General features: G+C 37.0%; 1 protein-coding gene across 1 annotated transcript; it reads right to left on the minus strand.

Annotated features, from left to right (window-relative positions):
* Positions 1–1,640: 1,640 nt before the first annotated feature.
* On the minus strand, positions 1,641–9,755 carry LOC107084271. Its single transcript, XM_015374029.1, has 7 exons — positions 9,678–9,755; positions 6,672–6,759; positions 6,470–6,603; positions 6,182–6,374; positions 5,920–6,019; positions 5,763–5,832; positions 1,641–3,480 (listed from the first exon to the last, which is right to left on the minus strand). Exons 3-7 carry the CDS (start codon positions 6,524–6,526, stop codon positions 2,617–2,619), a joined length of 1,284 nt encoding a protein of 427 aa, XP_015229515.1. The 5' UTR covers positions 6,527–6,603; positions 6,672–6,759; positions 9,678–9,755; the 3' UTR covers positions 1,641–2,616.
* Positions 9,756–11,501: the final 1,746 nt, after the last annotated feature.

Here is an 11,501-nt window from a genome sequence, read left to right on the forward strand (position 1 = left end):
GGAATCATGCATCCACAGCTCAGAAGGCTTCATTTTATAATTACACAGTGTCAGCTATGTTTATAATGGGAGTAAACCATCATGTGAATCACAGGTAAGCTGGGAATATTGCCAAGCAACAGTAACCAGTCAACATCTCTGCATAGATAAGTCTGTAGGGAACAAAGAGGATGCAGGTTGCTTGAACAGTTTATTCCCTTTTCAATACAAATACCACATCAGTAAATTTAGATAATTATCAGCACATACTTTATTTGGATTTTGCTTTTAAACCGTATTACATTATCTGTTCATGTTTTGACTTGATAGCATAAGCATACAAACATTTCCGAATATTAAAAAATATATATATAAAAAATATTTTACAAAATGTACCAGAAATGAATTTGCTTTCATGATGTCCAAACAACAATTATGAATAACAATGGTTATATTGAAGCATCACAGCTCTTAGCAATAATAAATGCGTAAAAACAATATTGCAAACATTTTCAATTTAACATTATAAAGTTGCACCTAAAAACTTCTGCATAATAAAGAAAAGCTACTAAGCAAAAACAGTAATTCCTGCACTTACAATAAAAGTACATGATCAAAAAATTATGTATGCCGGTAAACCTGTCACAATTTACTTAACAAAACACCTGACTTTGTCTTAGAGCATGCTTTCCTCGCATTTTAAGGGCTTTTAGGAAGTTGAATAAAGTTCTGTTGAGAAATGCGCATTTATCTGAAAGTTAACAGGATAACTCAACAACCTATTATGATTAATTCTCTGATCATGTACTCATCAATAACATCTGTCCTTCACCAATGCGATCCTTTCTCACTCCTTTAAGCATCAGTCATCCATACTAGTTTGAGTTTCAAAGATCAACTAAGCTTTAAAGATCTGAACTCTAAATAACACATTTTTCTCAACCCTCAACTACCTTCAGATTTAGGAACTATTTATTGCTTCCCTGCTTGTTTTTTGCCCCAACCCCTGCAGAAGCATAACCCAATCATTTGTAAATCCTCAACAAGTTTGTCTTAGCTTTCTGATCCAGCTTAATTTAAATAATGCTGAACAATAAGGAGCTTCTAAATAAAAAATTTTGATATTATGCAGGAATTGATTCACTCACTTATAAAAAAATAAGTGTTTTTAAAAGCAGAGCACAGACTTAGGTTTTCATATATGTATTCAGTAAGCTAAGCCCCATCAATCATTGGAAACTACAGTATGCAATAAAGATAATTTATCAAATGTTTATTCTAATACTTTTTGCAGTGGTGATAAGGAACAGTAGCTTTGATTATATAGAAATAAGGAGTCGTATAAATGGCGATGGGAATGAAAATGTGTCATGTGAACATGCAAGTCTGATACGCTTTGGCAAGGTTGAAATGTAATTTCAATCCAATCCTGAAGATCAAGTTATTCTGACTAAATCACGCCTGAGTGCCTGAGCACTCCGTGTCAACGTGACATATTTCCACTTTCAGAATATTTCAATTGACATGTTAATGTATATATTTTTATTCTGATTACTTTTGTCCATGAATGTTTCAAGCCAACATATTTTTTTTGTCTGGAGGAATTTTAGTTTGATTGTAACATTTTCTGCATGTAAACATAGCTTGTGTTCTGTCGTCTATCTTTTTTTTTCTGTATATTTTTTCATAAGCTATATTCTGTTTTTCTTTTTTGTTTTTTTAGAAAGAAAACATTAGCAGCAGATTGGTTGTGAATTTGCAAGTATAATATTGAAAAAACAAAAGCACATTGTGAAATTTCAGAGTTCCCCTATATGTCTTGTAAAGGGTTTTGTTCATGTGGCCGCTTAACCCTACGCAGGGGGAGCTGACACCTTCCTGTGGTGAGTAGGCGCAGCCTGTTTATTGGCATAAGAGTAGGCAGGTCCCCTGAGCTGCACGTTACCCCACCTTTGAAAGCATTTCCTTGACTTTGATTGACTCTCAGGAGGTATGGTAGTTCTGTGGTGTCACTCAAACTGAGCCCACATTATAGTGGAGTACAACTAAACCTGTGATTTCCTGTTTGTTTTTAGCAAGATGCCTCATACTTGTTAGCAAAATGCCCTTAGCGGCACTAGGTAGAATGATGTGGAGGAAGTTGTCAATTAACCTGCATCAATAAATTATCATAACTTCCAGTGTGGTCTAAACTACGTAAGAGGACGTCCTCTATACAATAATGAAACCAGTGATTAATCGTGCATGCCCTGTTTTGCCATATGTAGATGGAAACTTATGCACAAACACCTATACCTCTGGTTATTTTTGCTGTTTTACCGGCCTGTAACGATCATCTAAAGGCGGATGCTCAGTGCTATCTAACGCTAGAATAATCTACTTAAATATGTCACTGCTATGAAGTGGTGGCATAATTTAATCCAGCTGTGACTGAGATGTTTAATTGGTGGTGAGACAAAGATACTAAAGGGTTCACCAAGACAGTGGGTGGAAATAGAGGGAACAAGAAGCAAGAATTTTTGGTGGGCTAATCAACCTTCTCCATGCTGTTCTCCAGACTCTCCTCCTCTACCCTGCTAATTCCTAAATCCAGGCTTGGAAACTCAGGACTTCACTGTACATCACTGGGACATTGTTTTAATGTGACACAAACTGTGGAGATTTATGTCCTTCAAACAACTTCTGAACCTCTTCCTTCTCTCTTTCCCCGCTCAGTGCTCCCTCATCGTGTTCTTCCATCTCTAAAATACTATTTTCCTCTATGCTATCTTGACTGACTTCCTCAAAACTACTCATGCCTGAATCTACACTGTAGAGCCGGTGGAGGTCTTTATTCTTAGCGTTAATAATTGGGATCACCTTGTAAGGTGAAATAACAGAGCTTTTGTCCAAAAAGCCCACACTGCCTTCGAACAACTTCTGAACATCGGATTTTGCCTCATTACCTTCGTTGTCCTCTGGTATACACTGATCTCTCTCGTCATCTCCTTCAATAACATGGATACTGTCTCCCTCCATGATCCACTGGCTGTTCTCTTCATAACTGCTCATGCCTGAGTCTGTACTGTGGAGCCTTTGGGGCTCAGCCTGAAGCTTGTAAACATTCTTATAGTCAGAAATACCCAATGCTTCACTGTTAACTCTGCCCATCAGAAGTAGCTTAACCATTTCCTGTTTTTTCTTTGTCACATCACAGTCCTGTTTTTTATTTTTCTCTTCTTCTTGAACAGAGACATTCATGTAGGAAGCATCAACAGCGCTGCGCCCAAGACTCCCAGGACTAAAAGGAAACCCAGGAGAAGCACTGCAAAAATGAGAATAGCCGGGGTTGGAGAAGCTGGAGCAACTAGACTCATATGTGTTGTTGTCTGGCATCTTTTTAACTTCTGGGTTGTAAAGTATGATATCATCTACAACAGAAAATATTTCAACAGGTACAATATCCACTGATTTCAAGAAGGAATGGTAGGATTCACTGGAGAAGTATGGATTCAACCAAGTCTGTGGAAAAAAAATGGGGGGTGGGTTAGTGAGAGAAGATATAAGAATGTTAAATAATTAGAAAAGATTTTATGACCCTAAATAAAGATAAACGATCAGTTTTGCCCACTTCAGATTTTCCATTTATGTATTTTAAGCTTAATTTTGCAATAGTCTGATTCATGTTTATATGCGTTCTCTGGATAAGTTTGTCTTTGTTTGACTTTTGACATAAGTTTGACTTTGTGAGCTGATTATTAATGTAGCACAAAAAGTGGCTTTTTAAAATTTTGAACTTTTTTATTTAAACATGCAGAATTCAAACAGTCATTAGAAATATGGATGTTTTAATGTTACTGTGGCTATGTCCAATCATCTGACTTAACCCCTAGATCCATCAATCACTGTTTAAAGAGTGGGGACTACATAGATAACTCAGTTAACTTACTGTTCAGACAGATGATCACTACTTTTCGCTGTCAATTAGTCATGTGACTCCACCTCCCCGCACAGTGCCTACACCATCTTTGCTATTAGCCGCCGCTAATAACAAAGATGGGGAGAGCTCTCCACGCAAAGCATTCTGGGATATATCTGCTCGTCTAGTGACCATGGATAATCAGTACTTTTCAAGTTGCATTGTGGGAAATTTTGAGTCCACCACATTTTTAATACCGGTACATATCTTTTTCCAAATTGTCTCCAATAATCGATCCTTCACAATAAGTTCTCAGATTGTCTGACTTTGAAGCATGGGGAGCAGCATAAGCAGGTCCCCCAGGCTGAGCTCTGTACACACATACCAGAGTCACTGCCCAACCCTTTACATTCTCCCCTCAATCTTTTGCCGTCTAATTGATGTAAAGTATAAGAAAATACAATAAACCTTTAAACAATAAGAAAGTTCTAATATATAAAAATAATTTGATTAAAACACACTATTTTTTTAAAAGGTTTTTCAGAACATAAATGATTCTTTGTTAATTTATGCATTATTCATTAAGTCATTCTTTTATATCTCAATTCAATGTTTATTCATTTTTAGTCTTCCAACATTTTTTTCTCAAATCATTTTGCTTACAGTAAACCTTTTAAAACATGTGAGGTATGTTTACCTCTCATGTGACGTTAAAGACTAATGTAATTTTACTGATCACATTTAAAGGAACAATAAATAATAATAATTATCACCCTTACTGTTTCAATAAAATATTTAGTGCAGTTAAATTCAATAGAAGCTAAAGAATCGACAGTAAATTGCTGTTTAAATACTTTTGAAGGATCCAGAGACTCTCTAGTTTTTGTTTAGACTGTTAATGGTTTGCTTCTCTTGCTGGATTCCATGATTGCAGGCGACTCCTCTTTTGCCAAAATGAAATACCTTAGTCCTTAGTCTTTGTTCTAGTTTTATTTTTGTCGCTAATTGTTTTTAGTAATGTTTAGGTTACATTTAGCAGTTACTCTCCATTGCCCCCTAGTGTCAACTTCCTTCCCATTGGTTTTCTTCTAGTTCTTTCTCTGCACACCTGTTCCCACTCAGATCATTACTACAATCTTTGTCATGTTAGGCTCTGGCTCAGTTTATATTTACCCTTCAGTTTGTCTTTGCTGGATCATCATCATAATGTCATGTCTTCATCAGTTCCAGTCACTCACCTCCTGTTAACTTTAATCTGGTTCCCATGTTTCACATGTTTAATTTTGGACTTAAACTTTGGCAGCAATAGATCTACAAGAAATCATCTCTGCCGCTGCATTTTGGGTCAAGCTACAAACCTCTCTGTTTACTGACAGTGCTAGCCTCTTTCATGGTGACCCTGGGAACTCGCATGATATGATGATATGAACCAGGAAATAAACATGGGCAACACACTGAACACCAAAGTAGTTCCTAACCATACAATAAAAAGGAGAAAAACAAACCGCCGTTTAACTGAGCATATTTTTTGATTAATTTTACACTAAATGTATTACCTAATGCTTCTTTACGTAATATTTTTTGTTCTTATGACCTGCACTGTGGCGCAGTTTGTGGTACTGTTGCCTTGCAGCAAGAAGGTTCTGGCTTCGATTCTCGGCTCAGAGTTCAGCGTTCATGTTCTCCCCATGCATGTATGAGTTCTCTCTGGGCATTCCAGTCACTAAACATGACTGTTAGGTTGAGGCATCTATAAACTCTCCTTAGGTGTGAACATGTGTGCATGAGTGTTTGATTCTGAATGTCTCTGTGAGTTCCTGTGTTGCCCTGCGAAAGACTGGTGTCGCAAAAAAAAAAGAAGAAAAGAAGAAATTGAAAAAATTACATTAAATTGTGCTGATTTTGCAGGATTGGGTAGAGGTGAACCAATAATCTTCTCAAAGTAGACCCTGGAACTAAACAGACAATAAATTTACATGAATGTATAGAAATTTGCCTGTCATGTTTGATCAAGTAAAAGACGTCTTTCTTCTGTTACATACCAGGTGCTTTTCAAAACTGTGAAGCATACGCCAGGAAGCAACAGCAAACCAAACAGTGCCATGCCCAAAATAGACCAGTTCAAAACACCCACATCATTTCCTAAACAACGCAGAACAGTGCAAGTACTGTCAATCCAAATTCAAATGCAACATATTTGTCTTCATTTTCTTGATTTTCATGTTTTTTTTACTTACACAACACAGTCCTATAAAACAGTTTAAAAGCATATCTCTAAAAAGTTACAACTAGCCTACATTTTACCTGATCCTAGCCTGGTTCTTCCCACAAGTGGTACCCAAGTCACAGTGGGGCTCCAGTCACTCCAGGTTCCCTCGTAAGGAGTCTGGGACATCACACGAACACGGGCCTCATATGTCTCCCGTTGCACCAGCCAGTCTTGCACCAGTGTTGCCTCACATTCAAATTTGCACTTAACATTTTTGGTCTGGCGGTCCTTCCAAACAAGAATACAAAAAGGAAGAAAGTTAACAGCCTTTCATACCACATACTAAAAGCTTGTTTGAACTTTGCTATTAATAAAAACCTTACACTCCAAATCTGTTCCTTTTGTTTCCACTGCAGCTGTGAGCTGTAATGTTCAATCATAAAATGTTCTGCAACTTGGGTGAACCAGGACACTTTGGTAAAGTTGACTTCAGGCTTTTGAGGAGGATTCACCCTTACTGTAAGACAATGTCAGATGATCACCAGGTCATGCAAAAAATTGCTTGGGATGACTATTCCGACTTACCATGACACGCGGGCTTGTAATTGAGGATTTCACTTTGATTTGAAGGGGAACAGCTCACATTCAAGAATATGTTACTATATGACTGAAACTAAAAAATAAAAATAAAAAATCAATTTGAGAAAAGATTATTGAAAAAATTATCTCAATTGTTAATCTTAAAATCTCCAAAATATTCAGATTTTATTTGTTCACCAAGTGAAACTAAACCTGTATCAAAGTTCCCCTCACTACACACAAAAGGAGATACAGCAAGTACTGTCATATTTTTATCGATCAACGTACGTGGACGAGTTTTATAAATATAAAGAAGGTCTTAGAAGCTGCTTTTCTGGGTTTAACTTCCATTTTCTGGCCATCTGCTACAAACCTCCCACTTCTCTCTCCACCCTCTGTCCTTTCTGATCATTTTTACTGTAGATAAATGCAATAAGTGCCAAACAACTTTATCCACATGTACGAATGAGGATCACCATAGGCTGCAAGGTATACAAAGTTATGTTTTTGTTTTTTTTGTTTTTTAACATCCTGTCTGGCAGTGTGGCAATAAGAATAACTGTCTTGATGCCAAAATGAGCCCAAAAGGTTTTGCTTTCAGAAGTGGAGCAGTATACAAAGAAAACTGGCCGAGTTGAATGACATCCGTATAAATACAGACTGTGGAAGAACCACAGTGCTGGTACTATTGGACCTCAGTACAGCATTCGATACTGTTGATCACTCCATCCTGTTAGAACGCCTGGAAAACTGGGTCGGCCTCTCTGGTACAGCTCTCAACTGGTTTAAATCCTACTTAAAGGACAGGGACTTTTTTGTGTCAGTAGGCAACTTTACATCAGAGATGACAAAAATCACATGTGGGGTTCCCCAAGGCTCCATCCTGGGTCCCCTCCTATTCAATATCTACATGCTCCCTCTGGCTCAGTTAATAAAAAACAACAACATCAGCTACCATAACTATGCTGACGACACACAGCTTTACATCACCATGTCACCAGGTGACTATGAACCAATTCAAGCACTGAGGAAATGCTTAGAAGAAATCAATGCCTGGATGTGCCACAATTTTCTTCAACTGAATAAAAACAAAACTGAAGTAATACTCTTTGGACCAATAAAGGAGGGATCTAAAGTTAGCACACAGCTTCAGTCGCTTCAGCTAGTAACCACTGATCAGGCCCGAAATCTAGGTGTACAGTAGTACTAGATTCAGACTTGAACCTCCAAAAGCATTTAAAGACAATTAGAAGGTCGGCTTTCTATCACCTGAAGAACATTTCCAGGATTAAAGGACTAATGTCTCAGCATGATCTGGAAAAACTAATCCATGCGTTTATTTTTAGTTGAATTGATTACTGCAACAGTGTTTTCACAGGTCTGCCTAAAAAGTGGATCAGACAGCTGCAGCTGATCCAGAACGCTGCTGCCCGTGTCCTCACTAAGACTAAGAAAGTAGAGCACATCATCCCCAGTTCTAAAGTCCTTACACTGGCTCCCTGTATCTCAGAGAATAGACTTTAAAATACTTCTGTTAGTCTATAAATCTCTGAATGGCTTAGCACCTAAATACATCACAGACTTGCTATCAGTGTATCAACCCTCCAGACCACTCAGGTCTTCTGGCTCCAGCCTGCTCTGCATATCTAGAACCAGAACTAAACATGGAGAAGCAGCATTTAGTTCCTATGTTCCACTTATCTGAAACAAACTTCCAGAAAACTGTAAAAGTGCGGAAAGCCTGAGTTCCTTTAAATCAACACTAAAAACACATTTGTTTAGGATTGCCTTTGACTGTTCAAGTTAAACAGTTCAACTAAAACATATTTTCTTTAGTCCAACTGTTTTTAATATTCTTTTTTGTTTCTGCTTTTTTTTATTTTATTTTATTTATTTATTTATTTATTCCTACTTGCTTTGATTCTGTTTTATCTTCATGTAGAGCACTTTGCATTGTCTTTGTACTGAATTGTGCTATTCAAATAAATTTGCCTTGCCTTGCCTTGTCTTACGAAGTTGCTCTGCAGTTCAGGGAGCGAGAGGAAGGTGACGCTTGTTTATTTAAATCAGGGGGAGATGAGTTTATTTCCCAAAATTGTACAGTAATGCTTTTTCATTAAAGGGATGCCTCCTCCATTAGATTTAGATGACTGTGACGAGACGGGTATCCTGGCTGGCTTAGAGGCTGGCAGCTCCCATTCAGTGCCTTATGTTTTTGCCGAGGCAGGCAGAAATAGAATGCCCCAGATTTCACAGAATCAATAAGGGAATTGGAATCGTCAAAATCTTATCAATTCCCAACCCTAGTCATGTTATCTATGAAATTGCCTCTGGTTAAGCGAAATTTAGAGCTCATAAGTGAGCAGGTAGAGATAAGACAAAAAACAAACAAATTCTGTGTAGGTCCTTATGCAGCTTACCTGCACCTTTAATATTAAAGGTATTGTGGAGGAATTTTGCATATTTTCTTAAAAAACCTGCCCTCTCCACTTAAAAAAATAAAACGCACGCCCGGGAGCATGCACAAGCCCATTTCTCCTAATGCACGTGCTGTTTAAAAGGTGCTGTTCTCATTGCTCATAGAAGCTTGATGTGCCTGATCATCCACCCTAACACCTAAATCTCTTAATCACTACATAGAGCTGGGACTATATACTGTATTAGACTTTGTAGCAAACCGAGTTAACTGACTGTTCAGCCATTTTAAAGAACTGCAGTGAGAAAGGTGAGCTTCGATGACTGTCTGGAACCGTAGCTCACCACACATATAGGTCTGAAAGTGCACATGCGAAGAAAAAGATAACTAAAGGGACAAGCACATACGTAGGGCGGCCTTACGTAAACATTCACCCGAGTGACTGACAATTAGGAGGACCACTTATTTAGATGATCCACCCACAAATGAAAGATCCTCCTCCATACCTTTAAGCTGTTCTTATTAAATCTAAAAATGTATTTAAATTTGTGAAGGTATTAAATATATCATAGCATCAATTGAACATTAATTCTTACCAGGTAGGTTCCATCGAAAATCAATGAGCACTTTAATAAGTCTGGTCTGTTGCGGTCATAAGGAAGTAGTTTACAGGAGGCATTTGAACTGAGGAGAAAAGATAGAATCTTGCATTTATTGTTTTATTGTTCTATGTACAATTTGGCAAACATTTCTGCAGTGTTTCTTACCCATAATAAGATTTGTAATGTTGTATATTTTTTGCATATATTGAGCAGATTTGATTCATTTGATCTGTGATAGGTGAGCTTTTCCAAATGCAGGTTATGTTATGACTGTAATCATTGTAGCAAGTGAGACCTGGTAAGAGAAGATAAGATCAGGCAAAAAGAACCCCCATCTTAACTGATTAAAATTTTTTCCAGTGACAGAGGACACTAACCCTTCTGCGGGAGGCTGGGACAACCATCATGTCCAAAGGCGAAAATTGGAAGCAGATGAAGCAGAATGAACGGAAAATAAGGTGTCATTTTATTTTCCATTTGCAGCAACCTTTCTTTTAGAAAACTTCAACCTTCTGGGAGGGCTCAGGTCTTCATCACCTAAATATTTAAGATACAGATATATCGTCATTGATCCAGCATTTTCTCTTTTGAAGACATTTCTTCTTAAATACCACCTTCTTCTGCCTTTTTCTATTTGCTGAAACTTTAATTTTTCATTTATTCTTATAAAAGTTATTGCAATCAGATGGAGTTTTACTTAATTCATCTTTGCCGTAATTTAAAATAGTCTGTGTTAGATTAATGTTACAAATGCAAATCATTTCATGTAATGTATGCAGGGTATGTGCATTTTAGTAAATTTGTAAGACCATGCGAAACCTCTGTTCAGAACGCTAGTAATCATTATTAAACTCTTTAATTTTTTTTTACTAAATATTTTTATTTTATTTTAACAATTTGCATTAAATTTACACAAATTGTACATAAAACCCTTGATAAGAAACAAATCTTCTGATGTGTCAAAATTAGAATCGGGAGAGTTGCCTACTTGCAAGTACCTAGAAGTAACATGAAAAGTTTCTTCCACGTAAACTACTAGTATTGCAGTCAACCTCTATTATCTCTGCCAAACTCATTATTTTAGGCACCACTGGAGAAAAATGTATGATGACGTCCATTTAACTTCTGCTGTACAAAATTATGAAAAGTTTGGAAATATGGTGTAGTCAAACAAAACCCAAATGGAACTCTAGGACTTTGTAGCATGCGTTATGACTAAAGGATAAACTCCTCGAAGGAGGAGGCTCTAATGCTTTTTAAAACAAGTCTATAATATAGTTTTCTCAAAAATTATTTTGATTATACAGCACTTCAAACATAGTCAATGAAGTTTGTTGATTACTCTTTCTTAGAGATGCTTAGAAAAACAGAAATGTTGTTGCTCTGCCTCTCATGGCTGGTAAACTAGGAAACAACAGTGTTATGCTTTTCTAAAATCCTTTTGTAAATCTATTTCAAACATTGTCAGCTGTTGCAATTTCGGTGCATAACCAAGTTTGCACTGTCACCTGTACTCTGGACAAAATTGAGGATATACAAATCCAACCTGATTAATGAATACAGCTAGTTTCCCCATACAGGAGACAACCAACAACTGTCTTTTCCAGATTAGACTTTTTCCATAAAGTACAGTGGTGTCAAAACTACACACATTTCTTACTTAAGTCGAAGTATAGATACTGCAGTTTAAAAACACTGGTAAAAGTTGAAGTATTAATTTGAATTCTTTACTCAGGTAAAAGTGAAAAACTATGTGCTCCAAAAACTACTTAAAGGAGAAGTTCGGTTTTTAACACTTTTAGCCCATTTTCTGTAGTG

Source organism: Cyprinodon variegatus, unplaced genomic scaffold, assembly GCF_000732505.1.
Source record: "Cyprinodon variegatus isolate N-32 unplaced genomic scaffold, C_variegatus-1.0 Scaffold96, whole genome shotgun sequence".
NCBI classification, from domain to species: domain Eukaryota; kingdom Metazoa; phylum Chordata; class Actinopteri; order Cyprinodontiformes; family Cyprinodontidae; genus Cyprinodon; species Cyprinodon variegatus.

Coding starts and splice junctions, on each gene's coding strand:
- LOC107084271 (XM_015374029.1), bottom strand. CDS start 6,526: ATGATTGAACATTACAGCTCACAGCTGCAGTGGAAACAAAAGGAACAG. Junction 6,375..6,469: donor AAAAGGAACAGATTTGGAGT/GTAAGGTTTTTA, acceptor CTTGTTTGGAAG/GACCGCCAGACCAAAAATGT. Junction 6,020..6,181: donor AAGAACCAGGCTAGGATCAG/GTAAAATGTAGG, acceptor TGCGTTGTTTAG/GAAATGATGTGGGTGTTTTG.